General features: G+C 36.9%; 1 protein-coding gene across 3 annotated transcripts; it reads right to left on the bottom strand.

Moving 5' to 3' along the window:
- Positions 1 to 783: 783 nt before the first annotated feature.
- On the bottom strand, positions 784 to 14304 carry naa30 (N-alpha-acetyltransferase 30, NatC catalytic subunit). 3 transcript variants are annotated; one of them, XR_015512407.1, is made up of 4 exons: positions 13244 to 14289; positions 8634 to 8757; positions 8318 to 8373; positions 784 to 3693 (listed from the first exon to the last, which is right to left on the bottom strand). XR_015512407.1 is itself a non-coding variant. In NM_001136249.2 (4 exon segments), coding segments are annotated over 4 exon segments (1092 nt in total). In that variant the 5' UTR covers positions 14112 to 14304; the 3' UTR covers positions 793 to 3555.
- Positions 14305 to 16874: the final 2570 nt, after the last annotated feature.

The raw sequence follows: 16874 nt of genomic DNA, 5'->3' as shown, positions 1-16874 counted from the left end.
GATTTTAAAAAGGAGGCGTGGCACCTGACCCCACCCGTCATTGGGGGATAAGCAAATCGTACTAAATTGTACGAATTAGATCGTATGAATTCATACGAATTAGCCAATAAATGAAAAAAAGTTACGAATTGCCGTGAGAATGTGTTGAGTATTTATATTTGCACTACGCTTTATGTAAGCATGACAATTTAACTAAATGTATTGCTGTTTGAATACAGTATATCATAATACATGTGTAGTGAATTTGCAGCATAATCTCTCAGACGTAATAGACAATCCCGAAACTGAAACTAAAATATTTGTGATTGTGAACAAAAAAAAAGGATAAACGAAATTTCAGATTAATCAGATTTTTCAGATTAAATCAGATCTGTTTGACTGTACAAGGGAAATAACTTCACACTGCCGGTGCTAAAAAATTTGCCGTTGGTACACAGAGGGTGATCTGCCGTCAGGCTGCAGGTAGGAAAGGCTGCTGCTGCTAGGACTGGGCCGCCTGTCAGTGCGCTGAGGCGGGGGAGGGGCCGGCGGCATTACCCGCAGCTTGTTGAGAAGAGCAGGGACGGATGGTACAGTCTGGACATATGACAGTCTATAAAAATCTAAAGGAACACACAAAAAATGCTAGATTTGTCGCTACTCGCTTTTTGAAAATTTGTCGCTAGGGAGGGTCTGAAAAGTTGCTAAGTTGGCAACACTGTCCGAGAAATATGAAGCAACCACATCATTAATCTGAAATTTATAGTGCTCCTTTCAGAAGGAAGGAAAAAACAAGCTACGACATTTGATTAAAAATCAAATAATTTATTTATAATTTTTAAACCAGGTCTGTTGTTCACTTGAAAACAAAGAAACTTTTTGCAAGACATTTTGTCAGGGTTGAAAGTGGGAGAAAGAAGGTTGGAGATTTTTCATCAACATGCAAACGGTCGCTCTTTCCCCGACAAAATGTGTCCATGTTTTGAGGTGCAATTCTCGCTCGTCCGAATCATCAGCTGAAAGTACAAGAGCAACACTAACTACAACATAAACACCACCATTCAGAGGGGTGAGAATTAGCCACAAGTGCAGAGTCAAAATTAGTCCCATCACTGAATGATTCCCCAAAACAGAAGCTGGTCAGATTAGTGTCCACATCATCTGAACATGTGATCCTACCAGCTAGAACCTGCCAGCTGTTCCGTCTAAAGCTGTTTAAGGCCATAATGTTTAATGGAGAGCTTACAGTAATAAACCACAAAAGTCAGATATAGGCAGTGCAAAAAACATCATCGTGCCAACCACAATTTTAAACAATATTCGATATGAAAATATGTGCAGCATAGAATGGCACTGAGAGCTGGAAATCCAATACATCCAAGTTCTTACAAGATCTGAATTTTATTTTAATGCTAGAGAACTTTTGTACCCTTATATCATTCCAAACATTTGTTCTTTATTTTTGTTTGTTTAGCATAACTAGCGCACAAAGAAAAAATGTTGTCCATACAATGGTCAATTTAAAGTCAATGCTGTTTTAAACTCACATAGAAACAAAACATAAATATCTTCTGTGTTCCAGAGAAATGCGCAGGTTTGGAACAGCATAAGGGTGAATAAATGGATGTTAATGTAAGCTATCCAATGTCTCCAAATAAATTTACATTTGCAATCTAAAAGCTGACTTTGATGGTCCATTGGGAAGAAAACCACTCAAGGGCTCTCGGATTTTCTTTTGAAAATTGCCTAACTTGCAAATCAAAAAGAATCCAATTCTTACAAAGACAAGTTGCCAATTAATAATCACCAGATCCTTGAAAAGAGCCCCTGACAATTGAAATAAGAATTGAAAAGTAACGAAACACCTGAGCCTAACTGAGAGACAGCACACGGTTTGATGCATCAAAGGGGACTGATGGGACCATTACATTTCCTGGAGATGGACTACAATTTGGGCTTCAAATTGAAAAAAAAGGCAAAAATTCCTCGTCCCATAAATCAATCAGCAATATCAGTGTATTTCAGCGCAAATTTATAAAGCAACTTATTCGTCTTCTCAACAATTGAGCAGCAGCAGCTCTATAGGGAACTTTTCCACTGACAATCCAAAACAACAAATCAAACCTCCATATGTACAATTAGCAAATCAAAAAAACTTGTTTCCCACTTCAAACTTAAAAAACAAAACACTTTTTTTTCCGACAACAGCTCATGAGCCAGCAGCAAAGCAAAATGGGGTCTATTGGCAATGATAGAAACACATACAACATGGGTGATGATGGTACAGGCCGTCACAGCACACTACTGTTAAACACAAACCGATAAAAGCACTAACCTTCGGAAATTTCATCGTTAAATTTTAAAACACCTCTAAACAATGTCGTCTTGCATATAACCGATCCGTTTCGTGACTTTAAAGCAACTATTTGCATGAGTCCAATGGAACGACTGGGCTGGTGAAATCTGTATTCTGCACCCTACTGGTCCACAAAGGCAGTGGCGGATATGGGAATTATACAGAGTACAAACTCCCTTTCTAATCAGTGCAAAAATGAGAAGTGCGTCTTTTTTGAATATCCAAATATGGAAGGGGGGGGGGGGGGGGGGGGACTCTATGAAGAAGACAGTCATAAAAAAATTAGAATACTCTCCTTTTAGACCCATTTAGTAAATAATTCTCAATCTAATTGTACAAAACACTCACAGAGAAGTCATCTTGTTCAGTGAGATGATATTCGTGTCAGAATCACAAGCCACATAAACCAATATGGTAAAATGTGAACTAATATAACCAGCTTAAAAGAGCAGAGATGCCCATCTGCCCCATTTTTGCAGCATCCATGTTAAAGTGTTTCTGTATGTTAGTTTGTCATAGCTCAAACTTCTAAGCCGACAAAAGCTCTGCTCAGTGTTTTCCAAAAAAAAACAAAAAAAAAAAACATAAAAGAAACACGTAAAATAAACCACAGACCCCCGTACGCACAAAAAAAAAACAACGCAAAGCAGCAGGCTCCAACACAATCGCAACCTGCGATGCTCCCGTGCACCCTCTTTTAGAAAAACAAAAAAATGATTTGAGTAGTTTCGAGTTGGTTTAAAGACATTTCCATCCTTCGGGTTGTGATTGCATTTGAAGTAAAAAATAAAAATAAACAACAGAGGTGTGGCGCATTGTTAGCTTTCGGCTTGATTCGTATCGCCGATGCCGTTGACACATTCGTTCCACCCGTCTCCACTCCCCGACACAAATACACAGAGTTCTTAAAGTCCGGCTATTGACACCTGAGCAGAGACGTCAGCACATTTTCCTTTTGGGTGTCAAAGTCCTATTAGTAGCCGACTTTGTATATTATTTTCTTTTTTGCAATGACCTTTCTTTCTTTCACACAAAAAAGTTCTTAAAACACTTTATTATGATTGGTTGAATTTTTCCCTCAGAGCTTCCCCTTTGTGGCTCAGCATAGGTCGAGTATCTTTCTATGGATGGGAAGTCGGGTGATCTGAGGCCGGAGGGCTGGGGGGAGGTGGAGGAGGCCAGAGGGATGAAGAAAGAGTTGAGGGACCCCGAAGTTTGATTTAGCGAAGCCAGAGTTTGAGTCGAAGTGCGTCCACTCCGTTTAAATAATATCTAAACAGCCGCTTGTCCCTGACAAAGCCCAGGTTCTCGTAGAGTTTCAGGGCTGATTTGTTGGTGATTTCCGTTTCTAGCACAACCTGAGGATGAAAACAAAGAAATATGGTCATTGTGCATGCATAGTCTAGTTTTTGTAATACAATCTAAGAGGGGGGGGTATACAACATATTTGGAATGGCAAATTATCACATATCGCTTGCTTTGTTTTTAAATGAAGCTAACACCGGACAATGCAGGTCATGGCTTAAAGCGCCTCTCAAATTACACAATTTTTATTGTCAGTTAAAACAGTGTGTGTGTGAGATTTTGTTCAAATAAACTCTTGATGTGTCGTGGACACCACATTTGCGTGTGGATGTTGCTTAACAATCAATCATCATGTGATATCTATGATGCGCATTCTATCATCAAAAAGCTGCAAATTACAGTGGCTGGGAAGTGCAAAACAACATTACAAAGTGTGAAACACTTTTACAAAGCTCGAGACCAATTTAAATTTTGAAAAACATTTTTACCTATCATCAGACACAATTACATAGGAAAAACTATTTTACCAAAGATTAAAACAAATTTACATTTTTGAAAAAAATTAACAAGACGCAAAACACTTACAGTCCTGAAACACATTTACAATTACAGACTCCTTACGGAAAGGGAATGTACCACACACTGGAAGTGATGTGGAATGTACCACACACTGCACCGGGAGTGACCCGGAATGTACCCCACACACCGGAAAACATCAGCTCGTGTGTGACTTTGTAGACACAGGTTTCCACAAGTCTACAACTATAAAAATCATGGTTTGACCAACTGCGATTAAAACATATTAGAGTTATTCTGAGAAAATATCAGTGTGACAGTATGTAGAAACATGTAAACGCAAGCACATGGAAACCATCAAAGCACGGCACATGTTGACTGATAAAGATATCAAAACCTATCCTAATGTGTAGACCCGAGTAGCTCAGTTAGATGGGACGGTTGATACTTGTGCAGAACCTTTTGACTTGGGTTCGAATCCCGTTGATGACATGTCAATTAAAATTATTTCTTTACATTAATTTTGGTTTATACTGTTCTGCTGCACAGATATTAAAATCAATAATGTTTACACTGACACCAAGTAATAAGAATCTTTATTCGGTATGTGCATGTTTAGTTGCTATGAAACAGTGACGAATCTGCCAATCAGTAAACGTTAATAGTTTACATCTGGAAAGGGGCATCAGTTAACACAGACACTAGTTAAACCGTAACACCGGCTTTATTCAGTTTACTGTTAAGAGTCCTCAAGATGATGTTTACGCCGTGTAGAATTGACATCATGTCCACGATTACAGAGTACGAGAGGCCCTCGTTAAAATATTAAACACATTGCTGCAGTATGTCTGGTGTTTCCGTCTGCTCGTGTCCTTTATAAACTCCAAACACCGACCACACAAAAAGCAAAACTGTGTTAAGCTGCTCATGTGTTTGCCTAAAAAACTGGCAAAACAACCCTCGACCGCTGTCCATGTTCGGTCAACATAAACTTTGTTTACGCCATGTAAACCACAGCACAAATTTACCACTCTCACCAACAATAACAATTTTCCCCCGCGTCACTCCCGGTGTGGTACATTCCACGTCACTTCTGGTGTTTGGTACATTCCCTTTCCATAAGGAGTCTGTAATTGTAAATGTGTTTCAGGACTGTAAAAGTGTTTTGCGTCTTGTTAATTTTTTTCAAAAATGTACATTTGTTTTACCTTTGGTAAAATTGTTTTTTTTTTTGTAATTGTGTCTGATGATAGGTAAAAATGTTTTTCAAAATGTAAATTTATCTCGGGTTTTGTAAAAGTGTTTCACACTTTGTAATGTTGTTTTGCACTTCCCGGCCACCGTAGCAAACAGCAAGTCAGAATTATAAGCCCTCCTGAATAATTTCACCCCCATTTTTTGTTTAAAATGTATTTAGTAAAAATATTATGCTCTGTTAAACATTGTTTAGGAAATATTTGAACGCAGCAGAAATACCTTGACTATCGATCACCAACATAATTTTTTTTTATTCTGCCATGGTAGATCAATTATGATACTCATACAAGCATTAGAGGTGTGAACCTACACTAGTCTCTTGGTTCAGTTACGATTATCATGCCATCAATTCGGTTCAATTCGATATTTCAGTGCATCACGGTGCATTGACGGTGCTTTTCATACACAGTTTTATATTTTCTTCACAGCAGCAGATCTTGTATTAAAATGTATGGATATATTTATATTTATATATTATTTGTAATACAATTTTGTCATTTAATACAAACAGTCAGATATATAAACTGTAACTTTAAACAAAACGAGCATTTAGCAAATAATATAAACAAATATAAATATCCAGCTCAATTTCTGATTCTTGTCTAGTTCTCTTACACCTCTTTGATTGGTCACACCCTCAACAAAAACGGTTGCGATTGGCTCTTGCGCGCTGCGCTCTTCACAGATGAGTGACACTGATAAGCGGCAGGCGACAGCGGCGATCTCACAGCTGATGTATGATAGACACGTTGGAGAAAACTCAGCAGACATGCGCTCGTTTCTTTATCCAAAAGTAACGCTGTAAAACAGCCGAGAGGAGAAGAAAAGCCACGCCAGCAGGTCAAATGGGCCACTGTGTGTGTGTGTGTATATGAGCGAGAGCGAGAGAAAGAAAGAGAGAGAGAGAGAGAGAGAGAGAGAGAGAAAAATGGAGTACTTTCATTCTCTCAATCTCAGTGATCTCTTTTGTTGTATATGTCAGTGAAAGACTGATCCAGCAAACACACACAGTGTAATTGTGCACAGTTTATAAGTTTTAAGTAGTTAGAGCGTTGTAAATACTAGCGATCGCCTCCCTCGCGACAGAGCGCATATAAGGTAAATGACGTCAGTAATAACTGGTTATGATTATTACTAAACCGATACCGAATTGTCCGCGTCTGCATCGCGGTGCACCAAAGAAACGATTAATTTTGACACCCCTAACAAGCATACTGTTGCATTAACTCCACTAATCTTCCATTTCAGAGCAGCACAGTCCTCTCTCTTTCTTTTTGCCATTTTAAAAGCTGTGTAAAGGGGAAGAGATTCTGTACATCTATTGGTCGATGCTCCCCATGTAACAGAAATTATGGTGGACAGTGGGAATAAAAAATCAGGGCAACGCAGTGGCGCAGTGGAGCAGGGTAACGCAATCTGAACGAGGCTTATGAACGAGGAATATGATATTGGGGTAATAAAAAGAAAGAAATAATTAAATAATTAAAAAACACAAAGAATAATTTTTTATTATGATTGTATGTGACAAAAACAATATTTAGTATGTTTATATGCTTCAATTGATAGGTGGTACAATCGAAAAAAAACTTTTAAAATAACAGGAAAATTATTTCAACTACTTCGGGGTACAGCTGGATTGCATCATTTATTCTTTTTTTTATTTACTTATCCATTTATTTTTTCAGGAAATGTTTTTATAAATGAAAATTAATTTATAATTTGTGAAAAGTTTAAAGTTAGACAATAATGTAAGTTATTCTAACAGGGGCAAAATGGCAATTCTTAACAATATTTTATATAAGTTACATACATTTATGGTGTTTTTATATTTACAGTATAAAAGAGGGAAATAACTATACCAACAACACTGCAGCGGGAACTGCTTAACTGTTCAGCTCTGAACAGGGTAAAGGATCCGTTCTCGACATTTAAAAAAAATTGAACTGAAAGTTTACCCTGTAGTGACCAAATATTCATTAGCAGAAATAAATCTATAGACTAGATTAACATTCGCTGAGGAGCATGTTATTTGGACAGAGTACTACTCAAAAGTTAACTTTAGTGATGACGGGGAGTTAATCAGAACTGTAAATGTAAATCAGAAGCTCTTTTTGCAGCTTGCAGTTTTCTTCACCCAATAAACAATTTTCATGGAGGACAATTAGCCCCATAAGACAGCAAAATGGCTAAAAAGATATCTGAAGCTAAAATATTTAAATAATGAAATGGCCAACCCAAAGACCTGAGCTAAACCTGATTGAAAATATCTGGAAAATCATTAGTGACAATGTTATGGCTACAAAAAAAAAAAAACACTAGTCACACAAAGCTTTGGAAGAGTGTGGATGATGATTTAAGCAAAGAAACTTGGGATGTCCTGTGACCACAGTGAAGTCATTCAAAGCAAGGGCCTTTATACTTCCTACTGTATATTTTTATATAAATGGAAATCTTTCTTCTTGCTACAATTTTTACTGCTTTTGAATTTCCATCACTGTCTTTTCTACAAAGGGATTTGGGGTTATTTTGTAAAACACTAATCTACTAGTGTTGTGGTTAAGTCACGACGAAAAAAAAATCCCTCATATTTTGAAGATTACTTTATTTTTCCCAAAAAAAGAAATAAAATAAAATAATTGTTTCCTTAGGTATTTATAGTTGAGTTCAAATCATCATAACATTTTTAAAAATTACATTTAAATTTATTACATTTAATTACTCAAAACAATTTTACAGTTATATATTAATAATAATTTGATTACTAATAATATTTAGACAAAACTATCTTCAATCTCACCCGGGAGAATCCATGCGTCTGCCTCTAATGTTTAATGTTAAGTATGTAGTAGTATTTCATTCCAAACACACCCAGAGCATGACATTTTAAAAATATTAATCTCTCACCTCATCACAGTCCCCCTCCACCATAGCATAAATGGCCTTTTTCACAAGGTTGGTGCCTAACAATGAAAAAAAATACAGCTTTTACACATTCGAAACACTTTTGTAATAATTATAAACCCGTTCAACAAGTAAAATAAAATATGAATGGAGAGCACGAGGAAATATGTGGCTTCTTTGACACACTGAATTCATAGCAGTTCACAAGATTCAAAGACACTAAATGTGAGCCGACACTGAAGCAGATGCGTGTCCTATAAAAAGATCTGTTTCTGTTGCCATTCTGAGGTGAGCGTTACCGCACTACCACAGTACTTACCGATGCCTTTCCTGCGGAATTTGGAGTCCACTGCAAGCATGGCAATGTACCCGCGACGAAACATCTTCTTATGCATGTCTAGTTTACACACGATGGCACCAACACAGTCCTTCTCAACCATTGCCTGTGACACATCAGAAAGAAAGAGTCATCCAGACTGCAATTACTCTTCTGTGCAGTGAAACAGGACCAAAACAATGACAAATATCTTTATTATTAGGTTAAATTTGTGAGAGTAACACCGCCTTGTGTTCATAAAGCTATTAATATGCTTTAATGACTTTGAATGTACCACAGTTTTGGAAACCATAGCTAAACTGTGTTTTTTAATATAGCTTCGTATGGACTACACCAGCAGTTCCCAACAGGGGGTCCCGGCCCACAAGGTTGCCTCAGCGAGGTCTGTGGTCATGTTTAAAAAATTACTTAGCAGTAGACAATTAGAATAACGATCATGTTGTCTTAGTTCATTTTATGCCCTAGTCCTCAATCACTGGTCCCTGGATCAATTGGTACAGGGCCGCACAACAAATCATTAATTATTTCGGTTTTATTTATTTTCTGAGTCTGAACGATCTTTTATTTAAAAAAAAAAAAGCATTTTATTTTGAAAAATTACAGTATTCTCTCACTTACATCTCGGTCACTTTATCACCCAAATTTACCCCCAAGCAGCAAAATAAGTAAGAAACAGATGTCTACGGAAAGTTTCTTTGCTAAGGGGAAAAGGCCCAGTGAAGAACCTGTGAATTGGCAAGGAATGGATTCGCAACCCATTTGTCAACAAATCAGGTGAATCCACCATGGCTCTGCGGTAAGATCAACTGATGGAGATCGCAAATGACGGCAGCATTTTAGGGGTCGTTCTCATATCGCGTATTTCGGAGGTGCGCGGCTTGTGTGCACCAGCGGCGTTATGCGTTCACGCCAATGAATCCCACGTCACGTGACAAGAATTGACCGATCAGCTTTAGCTAGTATGGAATATTCACATTTCGGTAAGACTAATTATCCCAGACAAACACAGAACACACAAACACTGCAGTGCTTTGTAATTTTCTCCATAAATAAAACTTGTATCAGAATGTCAGCAATGTTTTGTCAGCTTGACATCCTCTGAGAAAACGGTTGATGATCGCCTAGCAACCTACAACCTACGAAACACAGAAACATCCCCCCTCCTCCCCGTGGTAAAATTGTCAAGCGTTGAAAGTTGAGGACCACTGCCCTAGCTCACCAAAAATGAACAATTTTGTAATTCGTCCACCGCAAAAAACACAGTCTCACTGATCCGCCTCACAGCAATCCCCACACTAATCGATAGAGCATAAAAAATAACACGCAAATATTAAACTTGCCTATAAAATTTTTTTTCCTTTATACACTAGTGTGAATACTGATTTTTTTTTTGGTTATTGAATTTGAAATAGGGCAAATTTAAAGGCCAAAGGCTTACGCTATTATTGCTGGCTATTATTTGTGCATAAACATGTCTATATATAGTAATAAACATACTGTTTGTTTGAAAAGATTTTTGTCATCATTACTACAAGCTTATATAAGTGATGATATCATTAAATGTGGAGGGGGGCCTTACAATATTTTCCAGGGAAAAAGGAGGTCTCAGGCAAAAGGTTGGGAACCACTGGACTACACCACATTAACGTGGTTTGATCCTATGGCTTCTATAGAACAAATAAATGTTTTTGTTATAAAGTTATGACCCCAGTTCAATGTAAAAAGACCCTTACAAAAATGCACTATAGCATTTTGATGGTACAGTGAGACTAAATTACATGATATTGAGTTATTATTCTACCCTATTATTGGTACTCCAATACTATGACATTGCTATGTTCATTGCTAGATCTATACTATCTTCATAGTACAAGTTTTAGTGCTCAATTTACATCTCAAAAGCTATATTTTTGTATGGCTTTTTCAAATTATTTGGCTTATTTTTTTAAATTTGGTCAATATCTGATTCCAGTATGAAGCAATCATGGTAATGAACTGACCCTAGTGTGCAAAACAACAATTACAAGAACACAAGCAACACACTACCAAACAAAGGTAAATAATAAAGAAACCCTTTTTTTCTTTTAACAAGTACTCAACATTTCAACACCATTTTAAAATATATTCAACAGATCTGGGGTTTGGCGAGAACACTTTTAGCTTAGTTAGCTTAGCATAGATCATTGAATCAGATGAGACTGCAGCTAACTCAAAAATGAAAAGAAGTTTTGATAATTTTCCTATTTAAAGCTTGACTCTTTTGTAGCTACATTGTGTAGGACTAACATGAAATGTTAACTAAAATGAAAAATTGCTATTTTATAGACCAATTTGGCTAATAATTTGGCTATACTTTAATTCAGATGTAATAATGAAGGAACTTTGTTGCTATATCATGGCTGGTGCAGGCAGCCACAATATTTCACACAGCAGCTAAAAATCAGCATATTTCTATCAATATCACATTTGTGAGAGACAATTCAAAATAAATTTTAAGCGCTGCACCATAACATTACAGTTCCTGGCCATATCGGCCTAAAAAATAGCAACTTTTTATTTTCAGTCATCTTAGTACACAATGTTATTATAGAAGAGTCAAGCTTTAAATAGGACAATTATCGAAACTCTAGCCATTTTTGAGCAGGACGCTAATGTTCTAACCTGATTTAATAATCTATGCTAAGCTAAGCTAAAAGTTTCCCCTCGAGACCCAGAGATCGACTGCATGGATTTAAAAAAAATTATAAAACTCAACTGTTTAACTCTAGGGGACTTGTTAAATGAGGTTATTAAAAAAAAAGTGAATTTCCTTAAAGACCACTAAAATGAATATTAACTATATTTCACACAGAAGCCAGGGAATTTGCAAGCAAGTTTAAAAAAAAACTGAGGAGAAAGAAAATGAAGTCAACAATTTACAGTACAACCCTTTAAGTTTAGCTTGTTACTGTAATGCTTAAGAGTTCAACACCCTGCACTCGCACCACTACTCACTGAGCATGTACAATCATTGGAGTGACTCCAGTCAGTGCAGAATTATGATGCATGTCAACATAGATTAGAGACCAAGTTACATTAAAAAAATAATAATAAAAAAAACTACTAGTTTTTAAAGATGCTACTGGAAAGGAATAGGTCTTTAAGGATGACATATAGTCATGTTGTGTTTTTGAGAAATACCATGTTCTACACTTTAACATCCACTTATAAATTATAAAAGTTAGGAAATTACTAATCAATCAATAGCATTTTATACATCAAATGAGTAACAACCAAACTTCTATAATGGATATGTCAATGGAGGTTAAATTTTGTCACTTAACATTCAGCAGCAGAATACTTTTTGATAGCATATTTTTCACATGAAAAATCCCTGCTAAAAGAGTAATTCAAATGACTTCACAAGATGAAATTAATCAAAACTTCACTATATGATAAACCTTTGGATCCATGTTTTTTTTTTGTATAAATCATATACATTTATACATGTTCAGATGATCTTAGTAGCATTGTTTAACAGGTGCAACGTCATACCACGGTGATATGCACATAACACTTGATATTATCTTTTTCCTTCTAAATATTATTTTTTTTTGCATAAAAACAATATCTTATAAAGACAATGTATCTATCAAGGAGGAAAACAAGGTAAATATCAGAGAAGGGGTCTAATGTGGTAAAACATGTACATAAACTAAACTTTGATATCACTTTAAAGGGAGAGTTTACCCAGGAATGACAATTCTGTTACCATTTTCTAACCTTTTACTTGTTACAAAACAGTTAAAGTTTTTTTTTTGTTGTTCTTTTGAACATAAAATAAGTTATATTGGAGAAGAATGGTGGACACATGTATCAATTGACTACTAAGTCAATGGTTACAAACTTTCAACATTCTTCAATAGAGGTAAAGTTGGTTTTATATTCGGACATTCAGACATTTACCTTGATAATGTGATTTCAAAAAAGTATTATTTGCCAATTTTTAAGAGGGAAATCATATTAATAGCCAATGACTATTAAAGTACAACATTGCTCACAGATAACTAAATGGTGCTAATGTTGTTTTCATGTTCTTGCATGCTAATTCAGACCAATATATTAAAAGTAGCACAGTTAAACAATATAGGGGCCGTTAAATGAATGAATGTGCGAATTTAAATCTAACTTTACCTCAATCATTCTCCAGAATATCTTTTGCGGTTAATAGATAGATGAATTTAATAGATAATTTCAATGATTACAGTAACATTATTGTCATTTTGTTGTAAACTATCCCTTTAACAAACGGGGCATATAAAAACAAATAAACAAACATATCACCTACAATGAAATGGTAAGTTTTGCGACTACATTTCTAAATGGTCATGTTTTGTTTTTGACAAAAACCATGGTGAAATGTAGCGTAATGTCATGCTCATTCCAGTCAGGCTAAGATGCTAACATGATCATGTCGTGTTTTTAACACATTCTGTTTCATGTTAATTTCTTGACTTACAATAATATAAACATTAATAGTAATTACCAGAGTAATAACAACAGGAAATAATCTTTTGTTAACGTTAACCATGACAACATCACACACAACTCACACGTTGTTGTATCAGAGATGGTTTTGAAAGCTAACGTACAGCAGTACTGAGCTCTTCAGTCCCATCAAGAATAAGCGAATGTCATGATACATACCAGAAAGCAGAGCTGAGGCCAGTTGTGAATAAAGTACCTATAGGTGTATATGGAGTAGGGCTCAGATAAGTCTTTCGTTATGAGTCGGATGATATCGGGCATCTGGAGCTCGGACTCGTATCTCACGTATCGGATAGACTCGTCGTGCTCCTCCAGCGCCAGTCTCGACATCTCCGCAACCGGAGCGCTGTCAGCCGCTGCCTGCTCAACTCCAGCGGCCTGCGGGCCCGGGCCTGATTCTGATCCAGCCCCGTCCAGCACCAGCGTCGCCGCATCCGCCGCACCAGTCCTACTACTTACATCGTTCTCTGGTCGGCAAGAGCTGCTCTCCGTGATCGCCATGCCGTCCGTGCAGTTTAGTCCGTTGTTCGGCGGCGGTTGACTCTGGGATATTAGATCACTACATCTTTTATTTCGCGTGCAGTTGTTGTTTTCCGTGTGATCGCCCTCCGGTTCGCCGTGGTGATCGGAAGCGGCGTTTTGATTGTCTGACGGCCGGTGTTGCTGGACGTGATTCTGGAGGTGAGTGTGGTTGCACTGGACCCCGTTCAGCTGGGCTGTGTGAAACTGGGCGGCTGTTGCGTTGGGATGCACGTTGTTCTGGTTGGATTTGGCTATCGTTTTATGCTCGCTGGCGTGCTGGTGTCCCGGGCCGGGGCCGATGATGTCCCGTCCGTCATCTTTACCCAGTAAGGTGCACCCGTCCACGGGCAGCGGTGTGATCTCGCTCGGGGATGAAGGCAGTGCGTTAGGCCCAGGCGGCACTTCAGCCATTCCACTGCATACAGTTGCTATGTTGACAGAAAAACGGGGTGGGAATCAGCCTCTCTCAGCCAACGGCGACGAAGACAGGCGTCCGTCCGGCTGCTGGTACCTGATAAATTTAGGAATCACTCAAAGTTCGTGGACTATCTCGTGTCTGTTCCTGCCATTACTCAATTCACTCCACACTGGCCTATTATCTGCCGTAAAGCAGGGTGGATGATTTACGACACTATGTCGGCGCTTCGGCGTAAAGGTTGCCGGGAAATTGAGTTGTTGATGTATCACACTGTACTTCCTGGATGACTTTGGGGTTTAGTGGGTTACGTTAGGGTTTCACGGCGCACGATGCATTTTTTATTTAGTATATTAATACGTCGTTCTCATGAATAAATTCTTAACAACAATTTTCATTAAATGTCACGTGAAATATCAAATATCACTGAATGTATCATAATTCATGTATCACGTATATTCGATTGAGATGAACATGGATACGTATTGCACCTGCTGCTTAACTGAAAGTTTAAATGGGATGTTAGATTTACATTTGTTAAAGCAAAGACAAAATGCATGCTGTAAATATTCTGTTAGTTTTATTAAAGTTGCAAATTGTATTTTTATCCATCCGGATACATGATTTTTTTAAGAGGAATAGATATTTTAGACAAGGAGATGGATATAAGTCATACAGTTTGCAACTGTTTGTTAGTTAAACGTTTTTGTATGTTTGTTTTGTTCATTGAGTATTGGTTTAATTTATTAGAAGGTCATATGTAGGCTAATTATGCTTAATTAAGCTGTCTTAGTAAATGTTGTTATATGACAGCCTTTCTGTTGTTAATCATAATAAAGTTTTCTTTAAAATTTTCTGGCCAATGCTATTTTGACGTCACAAGATCTGTCCTTGTAACTGGTTTAGAAACAACAGCTGACTGCACAAATATATGTAGGCTACATTTTAATTACATCCAAACAAGTAATACTTTTTAAAGAAACGTGGAATTTAATTAACTTAAAAACCATTTAAACCATGATTTCAAACCATGACCTTCGCAAAGTCACTTGGCTACAGACAGTTCTCATTTGCTTTTATCGTTTTAGATGACAATGCTAAATACGTTTTCCAAGAAGAGCCACTAGATGGACCCAGACATCCAATTATGTGAGACGTTTCCCCGGGGTCCCACCGTGGGTGTTCATGGATGTACCATGAAGTACATCCATGTGGAGTATCAAAACCAAATGCAGGCCCGTAGCCAAAGGCTTCGGGTTGTTCGAAAGACCCACCTCTCACTGGCAACTGTCCAAAATTTGTCTCATAGATGTCCTCATTTGTACTATTTTGACTGCTATGCCATCATAAATAATAGTGAAAATAACCCATCGAAAATGGCTTTAAAACCAAGTGGAATCCTTGGCTGTTGTTTCAGTGTGACTTCAGCTAATCAGTTTTGATTAATACAAAGTGCTAACTATCATTCCAAAATGCAGCTGTGCAAGAGAACACGATTTGACGTAAGTGAAGTCATCTTTCTCTGCTGTATTATTTTTAAATAGCATTTAGCAAGTAACTTTTGTTTTAAATCTGGGACCTACTGAAAAAAAAAAAAAAACTGACCAGTAAAAAGGTGTGAGGCACCAAAAGCGTCCCATATTAAAATAATTTAAATATTAATTTGGCTAGGCCTAATGTTGTTATCCATGAATATTCAATTGTACTTTTTTTTTTCAAGAGAGGCTAGAAAAATTGCGAAGCTCTATATTATTATTAGGCTACTATTATTATTATGTTTTAATTTTTATTATTCAGATGGCTAAATTCTGAATGGGGACAGTTAAATGGGCTAGTTTATGATTTGCCTGTTAAATGATTATATGCTAAAGTTTTTATTTAAAACTTTAACAGATTGCTTTTATAATAATGTAATATGATAAATGTATATTTTTTTAAATTTCATGTTTATTTAATCTAAGTCTTTAGGAAATGTTTTTGGTAGATCAAAACATGGTTATGATGACCACCCAACAAGCTAATCCAGCTAAAAGGAGTGTGTAAACTGTCACAAAAATGCAGTATTTAAATCTTATAATTAAATAAAAAATGAGGCGAATAACCCAAAAAAGATTCATTTTTTTGTAATAAAAAAAGAAACACCCCTTTCACCAGGCTGGCCCTGGGCCTGAAAGTGACTTGTTACTTCCGTTGCCTTGCAAATAGTGTTGACTTAATGCAATAATACTCCCTAATAATTATGGCTAGCGTGCTAAAATAGCCTGTTAGTATAGCCCATTCAGTGTGCCAATTCAATTGAAGGAGCAATATTTGACTTTAGTGTGAAAATTTTGAAAATATTTCATGAAATTGAAAGTATTTTCAAATTTCAAATTAGTATATTCAGTTCTTAAGCATTTGTATTAAACACTGTTCTTGCTGAATTTTAATGCTTATGTAAATCAAAACACTATAGGCCCTATCATACACTCGGCTCAATAAGGTGCAAGATGTGTTTGCCACGATGTGTTCCTATTCCAGACTAGCTTAACAGTAATTTTCCTAATTTGCTCCAAGTTGTTTAAATAGCAAATCCATTTGTGCCACTTTATAGACCTTTATGGGTCTAAGAGATGTTAACATGCATTGTTGGTGCATTGCTATTTTGAGAAACTAAATTAGATTGTGCAATAGGCCAGCTGAAAGCAGGTCTAAAGTCCAGCGCAGAGCACATAAGTTGTGCGCCTTTAACGCGTACACTTTGCTGAATACACACAGGA

Source organism: Danio rerio, chromosome 17, assembly GCF_052040795.2.
Source record: "Danio rerio strain M-AB ecotype USA chromosome 17, GRCz13ab, whole genome shotgun sequence".
In the NCBI taxonomy this organism is placed as follows: domain Eukaryota; kingdom Metazoa; phylum Chordata; class Actinopteri; order Cypriniformes; family Danionidae; genus Danio; species Danio rerio.
The sequence above is the reverse complement of the archived record's forward strand: the minus strand, read 5'-3'. Positions and strand labels throughout refer to the sequence as shown.